Genomic DNA, 27,931 nt, shown 5'->3' with positions numbered 1-27,931 from the left:
CGCAACAGTAAATGCCACAAAAGTCCTACTCATAAAATGCCGTGTTTTGATTTTTAGTGCCGTTAATAAGATGTCCCTAAGCAGCCAATCGCTATCGAGACTCCGCCCATCGCTCTCAATAATTTTTACGCTCAAACACACACTCAATGTTTAAGTGAAACCTTACGCTCCACCCAGAGATTTGTTATTACTCTCTGTGTTGTACATACAGCGCACAATATGGTGCATCTGGTAATTTACAATTCGTTTCTACCTACGCCATAATTCGCCACCTAAAATTTTATTGACGTTTTGAAGCATATGGTACATTCAAAAGTGTTGTTGTTGTCCTCACGGTATAAAGAACTGTGGTGGGAATATGGCCGCCGTGTGAGAGAGGTCTACAAGAGGCAATAGTTTACCTAACATATGCGTTCAAAGCTAATTAACATATCTGCACTTAACAACGGTAGCATATCGATCAATTTACTGCAGATAGAACTATTGCCCAACGAAGAAAGAAGAAGAAGACAAAACAACAATTAATTGATGTTTGTAGAAAACTCATCGCAATTTGCTTTTGCCTTCAAATTATTCCGTAGACAGAAGGAAGACTTTCTTCCAAACATGTTCGCCAAACAAGAACAGATATAGTAAAAGAAAAGGGGAAAAAAAAACGAAAAACAAAACAAAAACGTAATCACAGTGTTGACATATCGCATGATAATATTCAAATGGGTATTGATTTTTATGAAATAAATATGTTTTTAATTTGTATCACTTGGCAGTAACGATTATCATTTTGAATATAGCCACAAAGGGATTTGTAAAGTAGCTTATTTTTTTTTTTTACAATGCTTTAATACAGTCACACCCGTTTCAGTTAAATTGATCATGATTTTTTTTTTCATACGTAATAGGATTCACATGTTGTGCATGCAGGGAAGGCCACCGAGGTTGGTAGGCTACTTTTAGGGCGTTTCAAATTGTAATGTAAACCCTCAAGGGCGAATACGTCATTGGGTTTAATATTCATACGAATAATTCATTCACCCGAACCCCAATTTCCTGAGCTGTGTGATACAGGCAACAGAAAATAAGGTGTGTTTCGATTTCGCCCCAAAAATGCAATTCTAAACGTACATATCTTGAAAGTGGCATCCCCACAGGGTTCAAGCCGATTATTTTCTCTTGCCTGATTCGCGGCTTCGCTAATTCTCCGGGGATACTGTTTATTCAGGGTCGCAGTGCCTGTCTATCAGGAGGTTCCTTCTGAAACACAATCGCTTACAGTACCCGCATTCTTAAGATTAGTGGCCGCGAGACGCTTGCCCCATTTATCAAACTCACCACAGTAATTACGCTCAGACAAAAAGCTCTTCCACGGATGGGCGTGTACACCACAAAAAGATATCGTTTGATTGGTTTTTTGGTTGAATAAATTGACATAAATTACCAATGTCGTGCCTAGCGAACGTTTGATTGGTCGAACAGTCCTCAGCAACGCTAACGTTAATTAGCCTTTTCCTTATACGGATTCCCCAATGCGTTAAGCACGTACGTACAGTGTAGTGCATGCAATATGTGTACTGTATAATGCGTTACCTACTTACTATGTTCAACTATATCGGCGTTGTGGGAAAGCTATGTGCTATTTTTGAAAAACAATATTTTCTTTTCTTTTCAATGTAAGATCTTTTGCTTTAAACCACAAGGAAATTTAACGGAAGGGACAACATAATCTTCTTTACAAACAAAAGGAAATCTTTGCTTGTTTAAAACCTTAATTCGAGAACCTCGTGGAAGTAACAAACTGTTGTCAGTTCATTTGTGTATGAAACTGAAAGGTGTTATCCCCACTATTCATTCCTTGGAGTCACTGGACGGACTATGCGGATTAAAGCCGTCACAACTGTGGAAAAAATATTCTCTTGGTAATTTCGGACCTAAAAAGCGGCAAAAGTGGAGCTCAACAAAGCCAGCATGTATCCTCAAAGTAGGCACCCGGTAAGTTATCTTCAGTATCAACGCTACGTACGCAGTATCTTATTGAAAGGGCTGAGTCGAAGAGACTGGCCGTAAATCATCCTGGATGCATGTAATTGAATTTTGAAGCATTAAAACATTGTTATCTCATGTTATATTACCATTAACAATTTCCTTTTACCGCTAAAGGTCTTGAGACGTTATTTAACCACCACACGCTGACTAAACCCTTTGGTTATTCTAAGTACACATTAAAACTGCCATTTTCAGTCGAGTCTTGGCTCTGTTCTAAATATTTCGAGCGCCCAGCGTGGGATTGTATTTCATAACCGATGCCTGATATCGAAAATTACTTGTATCACCAAGTGGGACTCCGTGTTGTTGACAGAGCCGTAAATGGCTTCTAGGAGTTTACGTGAGCTATCGACAAACAAAAGGTTTAAGGTTTCCAACATACCGATAAAGAGAAAAGCAGAGCTAACTAGTATAAACAAATCTTTTTGAGATTCTTATTCGAACTGCCCTGCAGTATAAGCGAATCCTCTTTGTGCATCAAATAGTTTTAGGCGTGTCCTCAATTATGTCTAAAGTTATCTAGGCCTAATCCATTGATCCCCAGCCTAGAAACACCAAATCATAGACCTAAGTAAAGAGTCCTAGACCATTAGCAACTATCACGTGGTTTGCATTATGTGAAACCTCAGGTGTGCCCCTAGGGCTATTTCAAAATTACTTGCTTTATATTAAGAACAAAAACTGAAGAAGAAGAAAGAATATTACTAATCACATATTATTTCAGAAGAACTAGTCCCAGTAACGATCCAACTAAAAAAGTCAGAATGATAGCTATTTTCCTTGATAGGTTGTAGCAAACCTTGGCATAAAGTGTGGCCTTAAGCACACCATTCCATTACTGTGACTTGTCATTCACCTTTTGTCACCATGGAGGTAATGTTAGCTGTGTTGGCTCCATTGTGGCATTCAGGACTTTAATTTGACCTTCTGGTGAGCTTTTCAGCAGGTTATAGTGAGAAGGCAATGAAAAGAGAGAAAAAGGTACCCACTTATCTTTCAAAATGTCACCACCTTCTCCGTAAGGTTAGACATAGAATCGTTGGAACTTGGTAGGGATCAAAATGTTAAAAAACTAATACTCAACCTTATCTTTTCCCTTGTAGTAGTCTCATACCCCCAACATCCAGCCTATATACTTGGCAAAGATAAAACAGAGTTCTATATGTTTATCTCATTGGAATGTTTGCCAAATGTTACAGGATAAATGTATTCCTTTAATAGTTTATTCTGTTCAATGTAAAGGAGCAGAGAAATTGTGATAAGAATGAGCCTTCAAAATATTGATAATTTTGTAGTTTGAAATGTGCTCTAAATCTGCCCTTTCTATGTTTGTTATATGTCGCAACCTTTCAATATGTTGGTTCTGACGTTGTTTCCAATGTATATGCTGTGTAACATGGATGCATGACTACTGTATAGTCATGTGACCCCTTCTTAATCTGATTGCTTACAAGTGTTCTGTGAAAGCGTTATTGATTTTCATTCTTCACCAAATGAATGGATGTAGGGAAGGCTTTAACAGGTAAAAGCTATGCAGTCAATACGTTGATATACATGTATAGATATATATAATCTGCAAATATATTCATTCAGTTTCGAATGGATGATACTCATTTAATTTTGTCACATTTAGTGATTCCAACGGAAAAAAAATTGAAAGCAAAAGTTCTGTTCTTGGAGACGTTCCCATAAATTTATGTTAGAAATGGTGTTGGTTAACCTGTTCGGTGTCCTCAGGAAGTAACCGCATATGTGTTACTGGGTGAATTGGTTAGATGGTGTTCATTTACTCAAAAGGAAATCAATAACCCAAGGGATAATGTTAGATTCAGGGCATATCTGTTTCTTCTGACCTACTTTCAGGTGAGACCCTTCCAGCATTTCAGTGCATTTTATGTCTGACAAGCTGCACTATGAAAGGGGTCAACTTCGCTGACCCAAAATAGTTCACACCTCTTTATCTTTCCGATGGAGTATTACCAATACTTGCCCTAGATATTAATATAATGTCTAGAGAACCATCAAATGTTATCCAGAATCATGTGATGATATTTACAGATATGTTCACAACATACAGCTCTGTGATAAACTACCTTCAATTTTTTTTTTGTGTATCCCTTTTTTGCCCTTTTTTGTTAGGGTTTAAATCTTCTAGATGACGTATCCCTTCGACACTTAAACGTAACTGAAAAAACAGCAACCATCATAAATAGTGGAGTTTAATTTCATATTTTTAAATTAGAAAAGCACATTTGTTCGGATAAAAGCTGATGCCTAAAGACAATGTCATGAAACAATGGTGATCAATGGTGATCATATAAATGGTGGAGCTTAATTTCATATTTTTAAATTAGAAAAGCACATTTGTTTGGATAAAAGCTGATGCCTAAAGACAATGTCATGAAACAATGGTGATCAATGGTGATCACATAAATGGTGGAGTTTAATTTCATATTTTTAAATTAGAAAAGCACATTTGTTTGGATAAAAGCTGATGCCTAAAGACAATGTCATGAAACAATGGTGATCAATGGTGATCACATAAATGGTGGAGTTTAATTTCATATTTTTAAATTAGAAAAGCACATTTGTTTGGATAAAAGCTGATGCCTAAAGACAATGTCATGAAACTATGGTGATCAATGGTTAAAAACAATAGGTCATTGTAAAGGTCACCAGGTTGATAAGTTTTACGGATGCACACAGAAAAAACGTTTGATTGTTGAATCGGTTATCATAGCTCAACAAGGTTTGTATTTCCTCTTAAATTTCAGAAGGATAGCACACACAATTTAAACTCAGATGTACACTTGTTGTATCATTTTCCTCCAAAATTTTGAGCATTTTGAAAGTGGTTTCGATCTTTAGATGTGGATGGGAAGGCTTGGTTAGAAATATAAACAAAGCCCCAACAATCTCAGTCACGGCAGTGTAATATATAGGATTATCATATCCATCACAATCTATCTGCCTTGTTTTCTATGAGTCAGAGAAGTAAATTTTGCATTCCTACCCTGAAATTTATGGCTTTTGTTATATCCGGATCACTCGTTTTTCAGACGCCTCACCAGCCGGGGCAGCACTTTAATAAGTTCACAGTGGCGGAATCCTGTGATCGTATCAAGGAGGAGTTTAGCTTTCTTCAAGCACAATATCACAGGTGAGAGAAACTACTCAAAAATTTCATTACTTTAAATTATACGGGATGATAAGTTTTAACTTTTTTCCTCTTTTTTTTCTTCCCATCATCGAATGGCAGATCTCTAGTCAAGCAAGCAGAAATAAAGATGGGTATTAAGGAAGGACATCTTTTTCTGATGCATAATTGGCATCTTTTTTTGTAGAATGAAATAAAAGATGATGGTAAAATTTTGACCTTTTGTCAATTTATGATCTAAAAGTAACTTTTTGCATCACACAAATCATATTTATAAATACATGATATGTAAGGGCAGAGGCTGGCTTTTGTGTGGAAAACTGCAATGGTTTAAGCAGATGTACTTTTAGGCTGGTCGGTAGTTTTAAGAGTTAGTAGTTCACCAGGTTCTACGGTTCATAGCGTCCAACTTTATCGCCCATGATCGCCAGTGCATTGAGAAAGTGATGCTTGTTCGATATTGCTACTTGGATTCCAGTCTCGTTTGTAAGGTTTTAACTTAGTATTAAACCCTCTCATGTGTGAAGTGCATGATGGTGAATGTAGCAGCAGGCTGGCTGAGCTGCTACTGCTCTCAGGCAGAGATGCAGAAACTGTCACTCGGTCTGAAGCTATAATAGGGGAGGGGGGGGGGAGGGCACTTAAGAGAGGGTTGACATGTGATACAGTTAGAGACGTTCGGGACGGTAGGGTGTCAGTCTCTGCCTCCTCCTTCATGTAAATAAGCAAAACTGAGATGAGAGAACTATTATAATTTCTCTAGTTTTTGTCAGAAGAGAAAAAACAAGTTGATGAAATGTTAAAAAGGCTACTTTTGCTTTATAGTTGTCAATCAGTTTCCAGCTAAGAATACTCTTCCAACTAAGCTAGGTACCCCTCTAGAGATAACTTTTTCCTCAGTTGAACATTACTTAGGGTTTATGCAATGATTTCATTCAAGTTTAACCACCCAGACACAGGCTTCCTCTCTCTCTCCTCTTTTTATGAATCACATGCAAGCAGGAGATCGGACATTTTTATCTTAAATTTAACCTTGCCTCTAGAGCCAATCTTAGGATACATGAATTGTTATGGTATTTAGTATGAAATAGTATTGGGAATTAACCATACTCAATTTAAGTAAATCCCCCTCTTTCTCTCTCTCTCTATCTTTCAGTCTTTGCTTCAGTATTAATAGCAAACAGAGACTTTAGCTGATTTTATTCCAGGATACTAGCATTTGGCTTTGTCTAGTGATTTAACATGATTTGATATGTTAAATACTTTATGGCAAACAGTGTTTATTCAAACATGAGAAAAGAAGTAATGTTTCTTTATTACTTCCCAGAGCTGTTTTAACTCTCGTTCTCCCCCCCCCCCCCTCCCCCATTCAGTGATTGTTTGTATCTTTTAGAACCTTTTCCCATCCTATTCAATTGCTAGCTGTGACTTTTTGCCATCGGCAGTTATGAAAGCTGCCACACTGCAGTATCTCTTGCCATATATATATTTATATAAATATATATACACGTATCTCAGCTGATCCGAGGAGGACTTTTTTCTTGGAGTCTTAAATTTCTTTACTTGTTTGGTGAGATTGGTCGCATTCCCATGTCTCCTGATTGTCTCTATTCTGTTACGAAAAATGCTATGAGCGGACAGGTTAGTCAGCCATTCATTGGCCATCTAGGGAGAGTGGATGGTTGGTTGCCATGGCGATTAAGTTTTATTCATTGATAGAGGCCGTCTGAAATTAAATTTGTCCAAGCCAGGTGGTATGCTTAGACACAAGGAAGTTTGCTGTACATTAATCGTAGATTACTTATTGATTTATGTACCGTAATGGATGAGTCAAATTCGAGTCTTCTTCCGATGCTTTCACAAGGAGCTTTGCCTCTGTTAAGGAGGCTATCAAAAAGGTGTTTGTGAGGAGGTGAAAAAAAAAAAACTATTTTGGGATTTTCACCGAGCCATTTGTTTGGACTGGTGCTTGGTTGTTGAAGACTGCCGAGGGTAAATTTTCATTTTCTTGCTTACGGTACCTCATTTTCATTTGTGGTAATAATTAACGGCCTAGCTCTTGTCGGACTGGCTATGACCGTTGTTGTCTGTGATTCTGGATTCACAAGAAACCAGATCATCAACTCCTTAAATAAGTGCATGTCATGTGTATCTGTGATAGTAATGGTGGGTGGGATTTGTAAGGACAAATGCTACTGTAAATAAAAAAAATGTGTCCATAGTCCATAGTGTACAGTGACAGACATTTATGAATATTCAAGACTCATTCCACGATAGGTTTCATCTTCCATCACTTGCGTTACTGACGGCTTCGTGAAATAGTTTCAGAAGCAGGGTCCAATTGATCATAGTTTTCACTGTATCGGATGCTAGCCTACATATTAAACAGATCTGATGAACGATGTGTGTTGCACTTCCCCCGAGTGCCAAATTTTGAGAGAACTTCTTTTCAGACAGGATTTTGCCAAAAAAAAACAACTTTTGTGCAGTGTTTAAGCTGGACCTAACATGCAGACCTGTACAAAGTTAAGGTGATACTACTGTACATGTATCTGTTTGCTTTGGTTCAATGCTCATCAGAGTTGATGAGTGTTTTGAAGTATTTTTGGTTTCAATTGCCCAAGCAACGAAGCTATTGTGTGCAGTTTACAGGAGTATGGACTTTATAGGCTTAATTTGGTCTACTGTTGTGTCAGACCACAGAGGTACACATTGTGAGTCATGGTTTGAACTTTTGTTAATTATATTTGAAGTAAACCATGGACATGACGTTCAAATATATGCCATCGCTTAGCAACCACACCTACACCTCCTAGGGTAAATTTGATTGGCACAAAAAAAGATAAACTTTGAAAAGAAATTGACTAGACTTTTGAGGCAAACAGGTGTGCTAACCTGTGAATAACACAACACCTAAACAAGAAATATACACCTTTATTTCTCCACAGAGAAAATTCCTTTGCTTCATTTGTCTTTTAGTTTATTTTTATTTCATTTTTGTTTAAAAATTTAATTTGACAGTTAGGAAGGTAGAGTAGGAATTTGATCATTCTCTCATCATTCTTCAGAATCTGGACATCAAATTTTCCACATGAGTTTATTTTGGTACATCAGAGAAATAAAATATTGGCAGAATGATAAAATGGTTCGATCAGGTGTAAACTGCCTCTAGATTTTCACTGTGCAGTCTTAACAACTAAATATGGTGTTTTGACCTTTGACATGGTGATGATGTCGTCTAGATTATTGCTGCAATGTCATTTCAGTTTTAGTTATTGACAGTAGGAGGTGATAGCAGCCAAGTTCAACCTGAATTTTGTATCCTTTTTTAAGTTTTTTTCTCTTCATCTTTTATTTCTTTTAGTTTGTTGATGTTAAAACTGTAAATCTCGATATTCTTTCTCTTTTATTACAGTCTCAAAATGGAGTGTGATAAACTCGCTCAAGAAAAGACAGAATTACAGAGGCATTACGTGATGGTATGTTAATCTTGTATCCTGCTTCTTTTCATTACTCAGTATCGCTGAAAGGGGGTTTAGTCATATGATTCTTGAGAGGGGTTGGGCAGGGGAGGTGGAGGGGGGGGGAACGGATGGAAGTTGGGGTTTAGGGGAGATATGGTTGGCAATTCACCAGAAGAGAAGATAATGAAGTCCTGAATATAATACTTTTAACACATGAGTCATAGATAGATCAGCGACATCAAAAATGTAAATAGTCGACCGTTGTATTTTGGACTTAAATTTGCATCTAGATCTCTTTGCTATATGGTCAGCAGTAGGGTTGAGAGGATTTCCAGTAAGCCCACTCGGGCCCTCTCCCACCCCTTCCCCTACCCTGATTTTAAGCTACGTGGACATACTGAGATGTGTTGTGATTAGGTCATCTTGATTATAAGGGCAACTCATCTGGGCTTCTTTGTTATGGAGTTGATGAGACAAAGAATGCACTTAGGAGAGTATATTTCACTCTCCCAGTTTCTTTTTTCATCAATCGGATGGGTTTGATGGAGGAGGGCGACCCTTCCAAGAGAATGGAGGTTGCCAAAAAAAACAATGTTTTTTTATTTTTTTAAATTTTTTATATGCCTATATTTAGAAGTTAAGTTTGCCTTATGAACTGTAGCCCATTAAATGGCTCATCAATTCCTTTTATCCTTTGTGTTTGGTTCCGCAAACAAACAATGAGATAAATACTTGTTTTCCGTGGAATATTTGCCTTTCTCAGTTTGAAAAAAAAAGAGAGAAAAAGTGAGTGTTTATGCATTTTGGGAGTATGAGTAAACATGTCAGTCACTTCCGATAATATGCTGTTGTCTCAAGCTCCCAAGCATCGCTCATAGAACGATAGTGAGTAAACAATACATCACATTCTGTTAAGCTCCAGCCAGCTGCTAAAATAGGGATTCGTGTTAAAACGTTTTTAATTTTTTTGATCTTTACCGAAAATTTGCCACTGACCTATTTTTTTTTCTACAATTGCCTACTACTTAAATAAATATGCAAAATCAACTGATTTTTTTTGTGGAGTGGAGGGGGGGGGGAGAGGAGGGTGTATATCTGTACGTGTCTGTTTGTATTTGTTTCGTAATTAACAGTCGCCTCGTCGAAGGACCTTTTTTTTTGCTGTTATTTAACATTTGTTTTATATTTCTTCTCTCTTCCAGTATTATGAAATGTCGTACGGACTCAACGTCGAAATGCATAAACAGGTGATGATAACTTTTAGTTACTTAATTAATGTTGCTATTTGCATTATGAAAGTAACCTAACGAATGGAAGACCTGAGCTTTAGTACCATTGGTTGAAAAATGGATGATCTTAAAAAGTTATTCATGAAGCCATAATGGGACACATACTATTTTTTTGTAGGATGATGACTGAGTAAAAATTGCACTCCCTTGCCTTTTTGCCACCCTTCCTCCCTCCCTCCCCCATCTTACCACCCCACCCTTCAATCTGTCAATTTGTATCCAAAAACTTTGTCACTGTATACAAAGTATCTGTCAAGTTTATTCTTGTAGTAAGTACAGTAAGCTCAACGTTTTATTGGTACAAATACATAATTAATAAATATTAATAATACATCAGATAATGGCTGTGTTGTAATCGTATTGGTCGGGTACGGAAATCACAACGATGTCTGACTGACCGTTGTTATTAACCGACTTGATTACCATGGGAAATGTTCTACTGGTAGAAATGATGCCAAAGTGCCTGTTCTTTTCTACTGGCAAACAATGAAGAACCACTGGCATCATCACTCAGCCAATAAATGACCCAAAATCCTAGGCCTGTGAGTACTTATACCCTCTAAAGTACTCCAGCAATCTAGTTGAGGGGACTAAAGGACTTACCTTGAGTGCCAACATGTCTTCGATAGAAACCTACCATGATATAACGCTATGTAAAAAAGTGAGCTAGTATAATTTATTACAGTTTCAGAAATTTGCAAAGCAAGAAGGAAAAGCCATCAGAGAGACAAATTTTGATCCTTGTCACAAGAATTAGTTAATATATATTTTTTTAAATTTATTTGCTGATCACATATCTGATTTATTTTGAGCATTATCATTTTCATAACCTGACCTTAGCAATTCACCTTGGGGTTACCACACATCTATCTGTACTTAACTCACGGCCATCCATCGAGGCATGATGCACAAAAGGCTTCTAGAGTGGATCGAAACCTTATTCATTTATTCATTTCCACTCTGTGGTCGCCCCGGTGTTCCCTTTGGGGCACCAGCCAAGCCTATGTATTGACTCAAGTACAGTAATCATCCACAAAAATATTGATTACCATCAAACTGACTGGCTATTGAATTTGCTGGATTTTTTTTTCATTCTCCCTTTCTTTTCTTTTCTTCTCTTTTCCCTCTCCTCCAATTGGAGAGAGAGAGAGTTTACCGACTGTTATAAGTTGGTTTGTATTTCAAGCTATGTCAGTTGGTATTAAGTGGCAGTTGAGTCACCTGAGCAGTATCTCCATCACGGAGAAGAGCCCCGGACACAATGGCATAGAGATCGGGGATCTTAACAGGGATCAATTAGGGAATATTGTGATTGTTATTCTTGTCAATGGTTGTGCAAGTCTGTCAAGGGGTTTAAAAAGGCTAGGCATTGGGTCAATAATGAGCAGGGGTGTGCTACCGTTAGGGGTCAAAGGTCAGTTTATATCATCTATCTGTAGAGATGGCATGGAAGATATAGTTGAATGAGTACAAGTTCTTAAAGTTGCAAGGTTTAGAAAAGATGAATGACATATTATTAAGTCATAGTTTAAATTATAAACTGCTAGGTTTAATTTGATCTTTGTGAAAAGAAAAGTATAATCATGAATTTTTAGTATTAAATCAACATGAGGTGGTATACTTTTAACATTTACACATGCTGATTACGACGTGAAGTAGTTCTGTAAACGCGATACTTCAAAGTTCCTCGTAATTAACATCGGGTGAACCTTATTGTGAAAAATTGTACAAACAATAAAACATGACCTGCTATCTAGATAATAATTCTGTCGTTTGGCAAACGAAACAGGGTCGAGAGACCTGCGATAAACTTGGGACTGATTGTGAAATGCGGTCCTTAAATTGTGATCTCTCCAGGCCAGGGAGTTGTTAGGGAATTACTGTATGTTTAAATAGCGCCATCCAGTCCACCCTTTGAAGTGGTGATGGAACTGATAGCCTAGATACTGGTACATATGGCACATAACGTTATTGTTTTTACGATTAAAAGATCCGCCGTCTCGGATACTAATCTATCTATTCATGCAGATGGAGTGTAAATGTGGCATACCTTTATACATAGCAGTCTATTCCTGATTATCAGTTTCATTATCTAAGTACAGAAGTTTACTGTGTACATGTTAAAAGCAGGGAATTTGAACTGGTGTACAAGTGAAATACCCCCAAAATTACAACATCAGTTGTTCGCAGATATCAGTTTAGGTAATTTGCACATATGTTGTGAGGTAGGATTTACAAATTTCACAATAGGGTTGATAAGTAATCTTATATACTCATGTACACTCTACAATGTTCACTTATTGGTCCTCTTCATCTTGTTAGGATTATTTTAGACTTAGTAAATACTAAAGCTTAATTTTGTAACACAGGTTTAAGATCAAAGTGCAAAAAATTCAAAACCTTCTAAAATCACCATTTTGAATGACAAAAGAGTGTTTGGGGAAAGAAAATTTCAGAATGAATCAATGAAACCGAATCAGTAATGAGTCTGTTCGTAATGTCCATTTTATATTAGGATTCTTACAGTCTTTGTAATCTTCATTTTGGCTACTAAGGTTTCATAACACTGACAGAAACTAGCAACCGAACATCAAATAACTGCTCAAAATAAAAGACATTGTACCTTCTACCGTTCGTTGCCTGTGTAGGCGAAATCACGAGACAGTTTTAAACATATTCCATTATCGAATGTGTACTGTGCCTATATGTTTGTATTGAAAACGCTGTGGATGACATGCAGTTGCACTTTTTTATGTGCAAACGTGTAAAGAAACCGCTTTGAACAGTTGATGTAATAGGGAACCCAGGCAAGCATTGTCCTCCCTGTTTGCCTTTCAGCTGAAGAAAAAAAAAAGAGAAAAAAAAAGAACGAAAAGCTACTGTTATGCTTTCACAGGTGAAAAAAGAAAAAGAAAAAAAACCAAGATAATTTTCGGTCTTTCCATGCCAAATTCATTAAGCGTGACTTATCGTTTTTGTCTGGCGTGTTTACCTTTGGTGTGAAATCTGAACCTACCTATCTTTTGCGTTCAGTGTCAAAACCTTTTTTCTTTCTCCTTGTTAATACTCGTGGAGTTTTTATTGACACTAGTTCTGCTGTAATGAACGCAATGATGGTGAGACATCTTTCAGTCTATTACGGTCTGGGATCGATTCCTTCAGCTTGCAGTGTTGAATAAATGGGCAAATATTTGTAGATGGGAATGCCACATGTGCTCTGTACTGCCTTATCCTTGGCACCCTGTACGACTGTGGCAGTCTGTGTAATAAGTACACACAATCCTTGTACACATTTTTCTCTAACATTTGCTTTTCTTCTTTTATAACTGATCCATTGTTTGCCGAGCAAATAGACTTTGAGAGCTCCAAATGGCCGCTGAGTCCTGTTATTCTGCCCACTGTGTAAACAGCGCCCAAAGTGGTGCTTTTGTTTGTCGAACTTTGCTCACGAACTCCACAGAGAGCAAGCTGGTGTTTGCTCAGTCGTCAATAATTCCACCGAGTCTCTGACGAGGTGAATTTTAGAACTGTTTGATGGCTTTTCATGGCTGGTTCTAGCAGTTGGTTCTTGGTCGTGTGTAGTAGTAGTAGTAGTACAGCACTGGCCGGAGCAAGCTCTCATGGAGCAGATCCGTTACCGTGGCAAAATGGTGCTTGATGAGGAAACCCAAGGAACAGATTAATTTCTACGGTTGCAATGTAAATTCCTCCCCTTATCCATTGAAATTCAAGAAGTTCATGTGTTGTAGAAAGAAAAAAAAGGTTGACCACAATTAATTCTGTGCTGAGACTCAGCTATGGCTAGTGTTTTCATATTTTTTTTTTTCATTTACCATCTTTTGTTGTGAGAGTCAACAAATATGCACCTGCTTGTTTACATTACTATTATTTGTCCGAGAGAAGAGAAATTTCTCTTAATGATTTGGTATTCATATGATGGTCTATCTTTGCATGACCTGTTTTTTTGTGGCGAGTCAATTTTTTTAATTTAATTTTTGAAATCATGAAGATCAGACAATATTCTGTTTATATTTTTTCCCCCTCTTTTCATTCATCTTCTCTTGACTGGGGCAATGTTTTGTTTACACAGTTATTGGATTGAGTAGGTAACAGGCCCTCCATTTATTCTGTATCAACAAAGTTTGTGTTGATATTGTAATAAAGATGGTCGACTGGTTAATACCGCATAGCAATTTAGAAGATTCTACGTTTGGGCATTTTCATTGGTTAGACTGTTTGACAGAATTACAGGAGGGATTGCATGATAAACTTCTCTAAGTATAGTTGCAAACATTTGGAATCTAGGCTATTAGGTATCCTTTTTTACTACTGTACCTAATGTGTAGATTTACCTAAGTAGTGAGTACCAGTGAGTCCTCGTGCCTTGTACCAGTACCTGTAAGGGGGAGTTCTTCCACTCGTGCTCATGCTGTAGTAGTCGCACCACGACTCTGCCCCCTAGAGGCTAATAATTAGATACCACAAAGATTTGCCATGTGGTATGAACCTCACTATAGCGAACTTTTATCAAGTGATCTGACTTTTTTCTGAATATTTCTTGTTCTTGTTATCATCTGGTAGAACTGGTCAGTTTTAGTGGAATGTTCCATCATTCGTTACTCACTGATCAGTCAAGTTCACGAACCCTTTGCATATTCATAAGTGTAGTTGTCTTAATCACCGATTATTGCAATTAAGCACAGCTGTCAAAGTGACAAGTCAGTACATTGGCTAATTTATGTAATTGTCCTCACATCCCAGGGAACCGTTTCCACCCTATCAATCATGGCCGGTTACCCTTGACGAAAATAATATTCCGAGATGAGTCGAGCACCGCTGCTCAAGCGTGAAGTAGCTCTCATGGAGGACGGAGAGAGAATAACTGGATGCAAATATGCGTCTGGTAAAACAATCAGTTAGCGAACCGATAGAGGGCGGCGAAGCAGATCGCGGTAGGCTAGTAGTGCATGGCACAGAAGGGATGCGGGTAGGTCGGACTTGACTAGTTCGGGAGGAGATGTCGGCTCTCACGATGATGGAAGAGGCTTTGAGAGAAAATTGTCAGCATTCCCTGTGCTCAAATTAACAGTTTTTGTTGCTTTTCAAAAGTTTCTTTCTGTTTTGGATCGTGAATTAATATTTAGTATTTGTTACGCTGCCTTAATTACAGGTCTGTTATGTTTTTTTTTAAATACTTCTTGAGCATAAAACAATGGTTAGAGGAGAGGGTAGGAAAGGCAGGGGTGGGGGGAGGGGAAGTGAGTGTTTAACTGATGTGGACTGCCCAAAAGCAAAAAAAAATAGATGGTGAATATACCCAAATGTTTTTAGAGCCTGTTGAAACTTGAACAAAATCTGCGCGAATATGTTCGAGTATCAAAGTTGATCTGTCATATTTCCTGATACATTCATGATGATCATTTTGTTGTTTTGGTTTAAATTTTGGCACTTTGTATTTTGGATTGTACGAAATCACTTATCAGATGTAGGTCATATATTGTAAATTCAACTGTTTTCTAATGACTTTGATTATATAGAACATGAGGGTCAGTGAAAGGGGAAAGCGAGATAATGAAGCACACGACAGAGTTGTACAGCTCAACAAAATATTTAACGACGTCGTCGTCGAAGCATTCTCAGCTTGTTCTGCATGCTGAGGTCAGATATTCAGCCTGTGAGATCACAACACTTATTCGCTGGGCCAGCATTTTAAATAAGAGGTCAAAATATGTGAGATAATTTGATAGAGAGAGAGAGAGAAAATTGTACCCGATATATTTTTTTGTGGAGTTGCCCCAACTGTGAAAAGTGTGATCCAGTGACATCTTGCCAATTCTCTGCGCTTCTGCCTCTTATTAAGAGAGGTTAGACTTGTCAGCGACCTCCCAGACGGCCCTCTAGATTGATACAACTGAATGACAACATCAATTTCAGATAATGACATCAGCAGGGTTTCTCCTTCTTCTTCTCTCCCTGAATAGTCTTGTCTTTCTTTCTTTCTCCTTTCCTTTTTAGTAATGTGAAACTAAACCTCACGCTAAAGCGATATATATATATAAAAAAAATCTCAATCAAATATTCCAATCAAACTGTTTCAATGGGTGACATAAATGCCTACAATGGATCTTGGATTGTCATGTTCAATTCATATCAATGACAACATAAGAAAGGAAAGTTACAAAATGTAAAGAAGCTTAAAAAAAAAACGTCAGAAGTCATTCTCTTGGCAAGGCCTAGGAAATCGGTTTCGATAAAAACGTTTGCAATTATCTATGTACAGTATCAAATCCTTCTGTCTGTGTGTTTGTGCATGCTGCTAAAAAGCATCTATTTTTGATGCGGCCCTTGGGTGTAGCCTTTAAATTTTTGGCTATTGGATACTTTATGATTTCAGAAGGACTTATTTACAGTAGTATTCTAGTGGTTATATCTTGTCCACCCTGTCTGTCCAGTACCAGTATTACGTTCTTCAAAGAAAAAGCTGGTGAAAATTGACAAGAAAGTTGAACAGAACTTTCTCTGAGGTGTGGGAGGAGGGGAGGGGGGTTGAAAGTGGGGATAACTTCACCCTTTGAACTAGTTTAGCATTAAAGAAGAAATGATGTGCATGATAAAATACCACAGAGAGGGAAAATGCTGTGAGGGAAGTTTGAAACCATGGTTCCCCAGCGGTCCTGAAAATGGGAAAAAGTAAGGGAGAATTAAGGAAGAAATATTAAAATGGAAAACCTCTATTCTGCATGGGTCTTACTCAAGGAAAAGTGAGCAAAATTCATCTTCTTCATGACTACTCAGAAAAAAAAAAGGTTTCTTTTTGCAAGTCATAAGTTTTAGGCCTACTATTGATTGCCTAACATTACGGTCTTAACTTTAAAAGATGTTCTGATCTTGAAAACAGTCTAGAATTTGATTTGTTGAAAGCCTGGTGGCCATTTAAGGCACATTAATGAGTGAATATTGTTTGACTCAGTAGCGTATTTCATGCCATTAGCTCTCATGACCTTTACATAGGCAAATAGTTTGAGCTTGTATCGGTTGTATGTGATGGATAATTCATGTTGACAGAAGTGTATGCGGACAAAAATTCGTGACAGCCTAATGCAATTACTGCTCACTATTCAATCAGCTTTGTAACTTTCATTCCTCAGGGTGTGAAATACCCCGGAAAGAGTCAAACTTTGATTTATTAGGGTAATGTTGTAAAGAAATTCAGCATGTATGGAGGAATCCTTATTACAAATCACTGAATGAAAAGTAATAAGTAGCATCAAAGATATGAATTTGATGGAAGTCTTTTTGGTTTCGATGATAATCATAACCTTCGCATTCATGAAGGCGTATGTGTGTATGTTTTTGTGTGTCACTTTTTCCATTTCTGAACACAAACAACTTACATTATTTTTCCTTCAATATTCCCTTTAATATCAAGCCAAAGTTTGAGAGGATCTATCCTTTAATTTCTATGACAAAAGATTTCATTCTGTGATGATTTATGTTTGCACAGACCTAGCTTTATACTGCGCACGGTATTGCCGCACATGGTACACGAAAGCAGTTCTATGCAAATATTTGGTGAAGTTAAATATTAATTAACCATGTGGTTATGAATCTTAATCACAGGTAGACCTCAGTCAGTGTACTTTTTTTTCTGCAGGGCTTGTGTATTCAAGTTGGTTTATAGAAAGCATACATCGAGATATATATATATATATATACATATACATATACATATACATGTATATATATATACATATACATATATATATATACATATATATATATATATATATATATATATATGTACATATATATGTGTGTGTATATGTATATATATATGCACATATATATCAGCTTAATTGACAGTGTAAAATGAAAAAAATCTTGAAAAATTGACTTCATTTACTTAATTAATTTAAACATTTTCTACAAAGGTCTGCTATGTTGTTTAACCCGCGTCCACCCCCCACCCCCGCCGTCCCCTCACAATCCCCCTCCTACACATTCATGAAACGAGAAAATGTCATTAATTTACAAGTTTTGTGGGTGTTTCACAATGTTTCGTAAAATTATCACAGTGATTTAACTAGTGAAACAGCTCTTTTTTTCTAGATAAATACCTTTTTCAAAATACTGATCACTTTTTTATGTGATTGATATGATCGATCATAAGACTGTTATAATCATTCGGCAGGTAAATCATTACCAGAGTATTACTCAGTCCGATGATCGTTAAATGGCTTTGACTCGTCATAATCTAATTATGTGTTAACCACTAATCTCTCCCATTTCAAGTCATCGAGAACTATCTTTCCCTGGCTTTGAAACTGTGTGTCATGTTCAAAGCATCTGTGCAAGAAGTATTTCCAAAACTAACCACGACGTTTGGAATCGATTGTTAAAACTCGCAAACTACAGAACGTCTAACCAAATTAACAGGATGGGGGAGGGGAGGGGGGGGGGGGGGGTTGGTGGGTGTCTTAGTTGAAAGTAGTGCAATTGTTTGACAGATATTTAAGCGACCAAACCAAAGATCCTGAGAGTTAGACAGAAGATATGAGCTATTTATCTCCAGATTGCAGATTGTATGACCTACCTCCCAGCCAGACAAGTGTTGTAAGGTAACACTAATTTGTAAAATCTGAGAAGGATATGTAATCATTCGGGCAAGGATCGTGATCCATAATGAGGGTTCCTTTGCTCATCAAAGGGATACAACAGCAAAGACCACTCTCCCGCTCATGAAAGACACGGGATGAAATCTTTAAGCAACTTGAAAACACTCTAACGAATTAGATTCTAGTGCGAATTGATCTTTTGGAAGTTGAATGTGAAAGAGGAAAAAAAAAGAGAAATGTTGAAGTGGCGATACAGATCTCCTCGGAGGCAGGAACATCTTGCTTGCTCGTTTGGCAGATATATTTTGTTCTGCTGGAGACACTTTTGAGATCCATGTGAGCACTCTCTAACTGCGATGGAGTGCATACAGTAGGAGTGGCACTCAAATTGTACTAGCATGTAAACAAAATCAATGCTCGTCAGAGGTATTGGCGTGACTGAATGCCATTAAAGAATGACTCTCGTGCGTGATGTGGAGAGAAGCCGAGAAATTGTGGAGGAACTCGCTATTAGTCAGTAAAATCAGGTTATGTCAGGTTATGGGGTATCAAAAGGCAGTGGTCTACGAAATGATTACTTCATAATTATATTTCAACTTGCTAGACAAAGAGGGAGAGTGGGGGGGGGGAGGGGGGGAACAGGGGATTGGGGATGTTTGCAATAAAGAATAAAATCAGTCAAGGTGGTGGCCAAGTAGGTGTATTTGCAGTTTTAAAGTCATGTCGGTGATTTGTGGTTCCTGGAGGATTTTATTCCACTTCAATCAGCCGAATTCCGATGATGTCGTTAGCGTTATCCTTGGACCCTTTCTTTAATTCCCTTTTGTCAGTGGTAAAATTGTCACTGTGCTTTGCCCATGACAGTCAAATTAGCTTGAATCATGTAACTTCTACCTTCCCAACGAAACACAGTCAATGGTCTACGGATGCACCTCTAGGGCATCCTTACTGTCTTGCCTTGTGGGCTTTCTGATTTTTCTTAAATGTTTTTTCGATAAATATATATAAAAATATATATCTCTCTTCTCTCTTTTGTTACAGACTGAAATTGCCAAACGGTTAAATGCGATATGTGCACAGATAATACCATTCTTATCACAAGAGGTAAGTCCTTCCTTTTGATTGGTTCTCAATAGTAGCGGACCCAAGCATTGCCACCTTGTGGTCATGAAAATGATGTGCATGAGCCATGCGGTTACCAGACCGACTACATTCAGAGTGGCAGTTAAGTTTATGTGGACCATGCAACCATGTGGTCATGACAATGATGGCACATGCCATCACTAAACTGACTCCCAACTCTTTGTGGCAGTGCAGCTTCATCAAGACTGTTCAACCATGTTGTCATGACAATCCTCTACCTGCAGTTGTACTGTAACAGTCAATCCCATGTCCATGTGTCAATTAACCCTTCGTGACAGGAACTGATAATAAATGTTGATTTTTACATCAATTCATGCTTCTCTTGATCAAGTCACCAATGAAAAGATACTCACTAATCATGAAAACTTTATTCTTCAATGTTTTCTGTAGAATAGTCATAATAAGTAACTCTGTGGCATGTCTATCTGTCTCCTTATTATGGCTCCTGTTTCATCATTTTCACATTCTCTCTTGTTTCCTGTTTCCTTTACAGCATCAACAGAGTGTGGTGGGTGCAGTAGAGAGGGCTAAGCAGGTTACTATGACAGAACTTAATGCCATCATAGGGGTGGGTAAAATTTTCTTCTTTTTTTTGTTACTACTTAAGACATAAATTAACTGACTACTGAGGGTGCAGAAAAGTAAGAAATCAGTCGTCCTGGTACTGGATACAAATTTTCAAAGGGATCTGAAGGTTTCAGTTTTTTTTGCCTGTACTCTTCCCCCCCCCCCACCCCCTCCTTATCCTACTACACCTCCTGTAATACAGAAATGAAAGTGTCATTCTACTGGCCAGAGTCGAGAAGGCAAAAATTTACCTTTTGAGGAAGCTACTTATTAAATCTCCCCCCACCCTCCCACACACCCCTTCTCATTCTTCAATTCCTCCACATTCACATGAATGTACTTCAAGAGTGACATAAACTTAGGTATGATTTCTGACATTCTAACAAGGCAATGATTGGAGGAGATTGCCTTCAAAGTTAGTGATGCATAACTGAGTCAGTAGAAAGTGTTCTTAGGTCATTGTTTAAATTCTTATTCCAGCAAACACACTCTCTCCTTTGAGCTGTTTACACTTTCCTAATAAGTTCAAATTTCATCTTTCTTTTCTTATTCCAAAAAGAGCATTTTGTTGGTATCATATATCACATATGACTAAACTTGCAGTAAATGTTCTCCATTCAAACGTACAGATAACCATTAACTTTTGTTTTTAATGACTATCTGCATCCTTTTCAATGAGTCCCTCATCCCCCAATTTAAAAAAAAAATTACTTTCAACAAAGCACTAGAAAAATTGAATCCAATTAAAACCAAGTTCTATACTTGTGTTACAGCAGCAGTCGGCGTTTCCACATTTCTCAGTGAGTATATTTCATTTTTTTTTTATAACTGTAAGTGGGAGGGGAAGTGATGGGGGTGGGGGTCAGCATGGGTGCAATACTTTATAAAGACACTCAAGGAGACTCAACACATGAACAGCTTGATTTGTTAGCCCGGAACAGTTTGATTTGTTAGCCTGCGCTGCCTGGAGATACGATACGTCAACTCAGTCAGGTCGATGATTGAGTTGGTTCCAGTCGGTAAATTCCAGATGAAATCATTGATCATCTAACGATAGCCAAGTAGCAGGGTCAGTTGCAACATAGTAGCTACATCATCTCTGCCGTCTCTCGTTTTGCGCTTAATCCCAGCCCTTTGTCATATGATACAGTCAGAAATTTGTCACTGGCTGAAGGCAAAACGATGTGGTGAGTGCAAATGCTGAGGCCTGTCTGTGTGATAAGCAGGTTGGGAATTTGGTTTTGTTTCAGCAAAGTTGTGCCATTTCTGATGTGGATATAAATCTTTACTATGATAATTCCCTCAACCACCGACAGTGTTTAAGGCAGAATCCTCAATCTTGCGTGGGAACTTGATAGAAATGTGGATACTATTCAGTAATTTAAATCCCATACCAACGAGGTTCATTCTTTGATGGTCAATTGTTTTTTCCAAAATGGTTAAAAAAAGTGTCGAGAATTTTTGGGGAAATTTAAAATTTGCTTATTTATGTCAGACAATGCCCGAAAAGTTGCCATTTACCTTTTTCATACATTACGATTATTACTGCAAGTCTCGGTGAAAGAAATGTCATCTTTGAAGCAGAATCATTAATTTACACATTTGTCAAGAAATTAATAATTAATTAATGAATAATTAATTTGATGAACACATCTTGGAAGGTTTCTTAGTTTGATCAATCTTAATAATCTCTGTGTTGACTGAATACAAACATCTGCCTTGATACAGTACTACATATGAGGATACAACAAAGAATTGTTTGGTCTTTACACTGCTTTGATACTCCTACACCTCTGAGTTCTGTTTTTAAAGACTGGTCGCAATTTACCACACCAAATATGCAGCTGGGAATCATTGAAAACTGTTACCAGGTTCTCCCCTTGCCCCCTGCAGATTTTTCAGTTATTATGGCATCATTTAATAATGATAATAATAAAATCAACAAACTTCAGCTTGGCTGCTATATATATTCCACCAGCCAAGATCATTAAATGGCGAAATTGCCCAGTAGCAGTTTATATTTTGAGTTATAGCTGTTACTTTAGTAACTCCACACTTTGCCCGAATATGTCAAACAAAGATAATTGACTTCAACCATGCTGTTAGCAGCCATAATTAATTGTTTCATTCCAGGTATAAGGAGGGAGAATGCAAATATTGTGGGAGTGCTACACCTACCCATAGCTACAGTATATTGTGCCAGATGTGTTTACCAATTATAATAGGGTTCACTTTAGACATAGTCAACACTAGCTTTGTTGGCAATCTGCTTGTTTAATCTTCTTTTGGTACTGTAATTTTTTCTCTCTCTCTTTCCCTTCCACCAAACTGCTCGTTGATAAGTAAACCAATTTTAACTGGTTAGCGATTTGGGAGGGTTTTATTTACATAGCTGCTCATTGTGTTAGGGTAGACTAGCCTGTACGATGTTTGCATGTAACAGCTTTAGTTGTGTATTAACAAACAAAAACTAGATAGCAGAGCTCTGTAGGCTGATAAACACTGCAGACAGAGGTTTGATTACTTACTAACAGTTTGCTCAGGGTACAAGGAGCACTTTTAACCAAGTGATGGTTTTGACATTTTGATAAACTAGTCTTAACTTTTGAGTTCATAAACTGATTGCCTATCTGTACAGAAGTGGTTGGATATTTTTACCAGCGACTTGCTCAGATGAGGAGACAGACTTTTGATGGTATCTTGTTAACGTTCAAATTTCTCCACCACAACCCCTCTCCACACCATTTACAGACTTTACAGTGGAAATGTTAAGTAATCTTGGTTGACGATTGAAGAAAACAGCAAACATGACTTCACAAACAGTCCTGAGACATTTTGGTGTGACGTCCAAAAACATGATAAAATTATTAAAATTAGGTTTTCTGTCTTTATCATTGACACTTTTCTCACAGAATGAATACATATTTAGAATTTATCCGTGAAAATATTCAGATTACTATTAAAAGTAGGCAATAAATTATCTGACTTCATAAAGGCAAAATTCATAACATTTAATACTGTGGATGGAGGAAGGCCTGATAATGTTAAATATTAGAGACAAAAGATATATGAATGAGGGTATTCAAAGAAGAGGTTAACGGTTGAATAGTTACTGTATTTCTCAAAGAGCTGCGCGTTACATTATTAGAAAATCTTCCCTCAAAACATGCCTCTTCCTCATGTCACATCATACTTGTCTCCCTCCGAGCAATGTTTTCAGGTTATTACCGTCTGACACAGATAGTTCTCTTGAAGCATGAGCTGGATATTAAAATTGTGTTGTTGATGTAATGACAGGATTAATGTTACTGCTTGATTGTAGCTCTCTGAACAATTTATATGTAAATCTTATCATCATCATGCTTGTCTGCATGGAGCGCATTGAGAATACAAGACACTGCAGACTATATTATATAACCACCATTGCTTCCATTAAATTTCACCTTCTCCCAGCTGAGAAGTGTTTTCCATTTTATGTTTTAATTTTTAATCAGAATGAATTTTTTACGTGATCTTGTCCCGTCCTGGAATTCTATTTAATTTTAACGTATAATGTTGTAATCTTGGCCTTATTTTCTCGACTGCAGGGGCAGCAAGCATTGCAACATCCATTCCCAAATGCCCATCCTCCTCCCATACCGATACCTCCGCATCTAGCCATGCCATCTTCAGGTAGCCATGGATCTGGTCTGCTTCAGCTCTCGAGTGTCATCAACGCACATTCTCACGCCAACAGTGAGAAGGACAAAGGTGAGTTAAGATCATTGCAGGTGGTTGGAAAGGAAGTAATATGCAAAGGGATAGAGCATGAGAAAAGTTTGTCGCAGTTAAATAGGAATCGACCGACTTGAACTATCTTAGAAATGACTTGCAGGACAGACACAGTAGTAACTTAGAAAGATATGAATGTTTCAAGTATTCGGTCCCTTGTGCCATGTTCTCTCAACAACCGCAAATATGGAACTTAGTAGGAAACTCAGAGATATATTTATCTATTATATTTATCCCATGTATTATGATGGTATTCGGTATTGTGCAGTTGCGATGCAAATTTTGATTGGTTTAGTGTTCGGTGCCTCCGAAGACGGCCTTGAAAAAGTCCTCTCGCACGGACGTAAACTTACATGTGCAGGTTAGTATGCACCGTAAGGTGGAGGCAAATTTTTTCACCGCAGATGTTTGAAACCTCTGCAAAGTCAGTAACACATTAAATTTAAGCCAAGGCCCTTCCTGTCAGATATCCATATTACTAATTGCATGTAAGGTTCTATTTAAAAGTACCCTTTTTGAAAGATCAAAGAAATACTTCAAGCAGAAAATCGCAATAGCGTCTCGAGGGACAAGGCAGGCAAGTGGAAAATGGATTGTAAATTTTCAGTAGCGACAAGACAAGCGGGTTGATCGACTTAAATGCATTTCTTGGAAAAAGGAAAGTCTTCATGAAAAAATAGTCAAACAGCAGTATACCATTAACTTGTTGTTGAATATTAAACCTTTTTTTTGTCTAATTATCTGCTGTTTGCTGTTATAAATATGTACATTTATAGGCAAACAATTTCAAGCTATTATTTGCTTTTGTGGCCAGATGTTCGTGAAGGAAAATTCTTCCATTATGTGTGTGAGTGTGTGTGTTTGTATCATCAGGGAGTTGTTATAGAACAACTCCCTGGTATCATCTCAACCATTACCTTGCATCGTCCGTCCGTTTTAAATTTGCACAGACATTTTAGACATGTCATATCAAAATCTTGAGTTAAACGGCAACATTTTCTGAACAAAATCTTAGGACATTGATGATGAAAATTGTCCCAATGGTACAGTAGATAAAGACTGCATTACTGATAGATCCAGGGTTGTGGAATCATGTCATTTGTAATTGTAGCCTCTTCGTGACAACAGGAATGGTCTCTCTGTCATGACCAAGTTTAAACTTTGATGAGAGACTTTTGTACCCTTGTCTTCATAGCCAGATTGTTTTCAATCACATCACTTTAACCTGTTGTCTGTGTGTAAGAACATTCCAACCTTAACTACCATTGGACACTGTTGATAGATTTTCTGACTGATGTGGAAATGTGCTGCTTGACAAAATGTGGTTTGTTATGATTTGAGTCATGTTCAGTTCCTGTAAAAGATTCCCTGTATTTACGTAAGCTCTGTGGGAGAGAGAAATGGCCTGCTATGCAGGATTCAGTTGTTACGAAATAAAATTGCTTAGGGAAAGAAGAGAGGCGTGCGTCTATATTTAGAATGAGATATATTCATACACTCAAATGGTTGGCCAAAATTGGGCCAACCATTTTGGCTTTCCTAGGGAAATCTTTGATCAGTTTAGGAAATAACTGTGGTATGTATACAGTTATTACAACCTTTTCTGTGCTTTCTCCCGGGGAAACAATTTGCTCAGTTTACAAAATCACTTGTACACTTATGCTAGTGAGGAAGGAAGTGGTTTTGGGGGAACTGATAAATGTTTTAGATTTAGATATACATTTCACATAATTAAGTTTCATTGTCATGGTAACCTCATGTCACATCAAAATTTAAAAGAAAAATTTGCTGCAAAAGTTAATGTATTTAGTGTTAGCAAAATTGGCTTTGTTGATGTGTTAATTCCTTTACCTGCCAGATGAGGTTGGTTGGTTGGTCCACAACAGGTTTATAAGAAAGGCGAACAACAAACATTATTCAAATGGTCTTTGCAATTGTAATGAACACACAAAAATGTGTATCTACGGTGGTCGAATGAACCTAGAAGCAAAGTGTACACCTTTATTGGTTGGGGTGAGAAATAAAATTTGTGGATACTCCTCTACTGTGGTTCTGCACGATTCCACTAACAAAGTAATTTAAAGTATTCTCTCAACAAAAGTTAAGTCATCACTTCCATTTTCCGGAACCTTTTTTTCCTATCATTCATGAATGAAAGTCATAGTGATTGCTCCTCAACCTCAGATCAGACCAAAGAATATTTTAAAAAAAACTTCAATTTCTCTATCACAAAAGCTAGGCCTTTTGAATCACTATTCCCCCTCCCCCAACCCCCTCCACTTCTGAGTGGTAAATTTGTTATTCTTTCTGTCTTTCTGGACAAACTCATCAACATGGAGACTCATCCGAGAGTTTGACCAGTTTACTACGTAAAAAAGGTGTCAATGTTTCTGTTAGTGATATGTGGGGGCCAATTTGTTTGGTTTTCGTGAAACCAATGGAGATGGTCTTTTGCTGCAAGCGTTATCGAGACCGTCTGAGAGAGGCCCATGAGAGACGAGCGTTAAAGAATGATTTTGACAATGCCCGCTGTAAACAGCACTTAACTATTTACGTTTATTCAAAGTAAAGAGAAACATGTGTGAAAGGTTATTGTTGATTTAGGTATATCAGTTTGAAAACTGCCAGATATTTGAGACATCTCGATTCCTTATGTTTACAATTAGAGGCATCACAGAGGCGACAATTTCAAACAATAATAATACAGAGCAAGTAAAATGGAACACGACGTCGATCGAACTGCCCATCTTGATAGCTTCTTGCCGATGCTGAGATATAAACAAGAAATTAAATTACTGTTTTTGTTTTATTTCCACATTTCAGTGAAATAGCTCAGGAGAGTGATATTCATGTCACTGAGATATGATTACTGTCGAGTAGATGTTACACTGCCATAAAACACTTATATTAATTCCGTTAATCATATTTCTTGTGTAAAAGTAAGAGGGCCTGACATTTTCATATTTCTCGTTATGTACTGATAATCAAAATGTAAGAAATATTTACTATCTTTCCTTTCTCTATTTTCTCTCCTGTGACCTTTGACATCAGCATCAGTATCAGAGAGTAGGGTAAGTTATTTTGTTTTTCTTTTTGTTTTTCCTTCCTTCCTGCTCTAATTTTATTGCACAATTCTCTGGGTGTGGGACTTCTTGAGTTTCAAGGTAAACAGTGTCCAGCCCTGGTGATCTTTTTCTTCCTCAAAACGTCGGGATTATTCTGCTTTATAGAATTTTTGGTGGCCTGCGTATCTTCCGATGACTTTCTCTGATAACATCAGAATAGTATAATTGTTGGTATGATTCGGCGTCGGCCGCTCTTAAAGATGAATAACTGCGTAACAGATGGTGAACAGTAACACCGATGGTACATATTTTAAGCTTGTACGTTCAATTATATACCAGTATATTGAGAAAGAGCATCAGAGAGTCAGCTGCATTGCTGCTCTAGTTGGTGGCCAAGCAAATATAACACTGCCTTAACGCAGCGCAGGATCTCAGTTGATCTTTCTCTATGGCCACGGTAACACCAGTGGTACATACTTTAATCTTGTACGTTCAATTATATACCAGTACACTGAGACAGAGCATCAGGGAGTCAGCTGCATTGCTGCTCTAGTCGGTGCATGGCCAAGCAAAGATATTACACTGCGTTAACGCAGCGCACGATCTCAGTTGATTTTTCTTTATGATTGTTTTGCACGGTAACACCAGTGGTACATACTTTAAGCGTGTACGTTCAGTTATATACCAGTACTTTGAGAAAGAGCATCATTGATTCAGCTGCATTGCTGCTCTAGTTGGTGGCCAAGCAAGCATTAACGAAGCGCACGATCTCAGTTGATCTTTCTCTATGATTGTTTTACAATACATCATTCGTTAAATA

General features: G+C 37.5%; 1 protein-coding gene across 6 annotated transcripts in view; it reads left to right on the top strand.

The window, feature by feature from the left end:
- The first annotated feature begins 1,543 nt into the window (after nucleotides 1-1,543).
- The window catches only part of LOC139978190 (transducin-like enhancer protein 4), a 66,173-nt gene continuing 39,785 nt past the window's right edge, over nucleotides 1,544-27,931 (top strand). For 3 of the 6 annotated variants that reach the window (XM_071988124.1, XM_071988121.1, XM_071988119.1), the window contains exons 1-9: nucleotides 1,546-1,986; nucleotides 5,100-5,200; nucleotides 8,613-8,676; nucleotides 9,864-9,908; nucleotides 19,607-19,669; nucleotides 20,202-20,276; nucleotides 21,049-21,075; nucleotides 23,863-24,025; nucleotides 27,098-27,117. In XM_071988124.1, coding sequence (XP_071844225.1) covers nucleotides 1,963-1,986; nucleotides 5,100-5,200; nucleotides 8,613-8,676; nucleotides 9,864-9,908; nucleotides 19,607-19,669; nucleotides 20,202-20,276; nucleotides 21,049-21,075; nucleotides 23,863-24,025; nucleotides 27,098-27,117 — 582 coding nt within the window. In that variant the 5' untranslated portion in view covers nucleotides 1,546-1,962. Of the gene's footprint in view, nucleotides 1,987-5,099; nucleotides 5,201-8,612; nucleotides 8,677-9,863; nucleotides 9,909-19,606; nucleotides 19,670-20,201; nucleotides 20,277-21,048; nucleotides 21,076-23,862; nucleotides 24,026-27,097; nucleotides 27,118-27,931 lie in introns of all 6 variants that reach the window. The other 3 variants (XM_071988122.1, XM_071988120.1, XM_071988123.1) reach the window with 3 other exon arrangements.

The sequence above is a fragment of the Apostichopus japonicus genome, chromosome 13 (genome assembly GCF_037975245.1).
Source record: "Apostichopus japonicus isolate 1M-3 chromosome 13, ASM3797524v1, whole genome shotgun sequence".
Classification (NCBI taxonomy): Eukaryota; Metazoa; Echinodermata; class Holothuroidea; order Aspidochirotida; family Stichopodidae; genus Apostichopus; species Apostichopus japonicus.
Note: the sequence above shows the minus strand (reverse complement) of the source record. Positions and strands in the feature narration are given on the sequence as shown.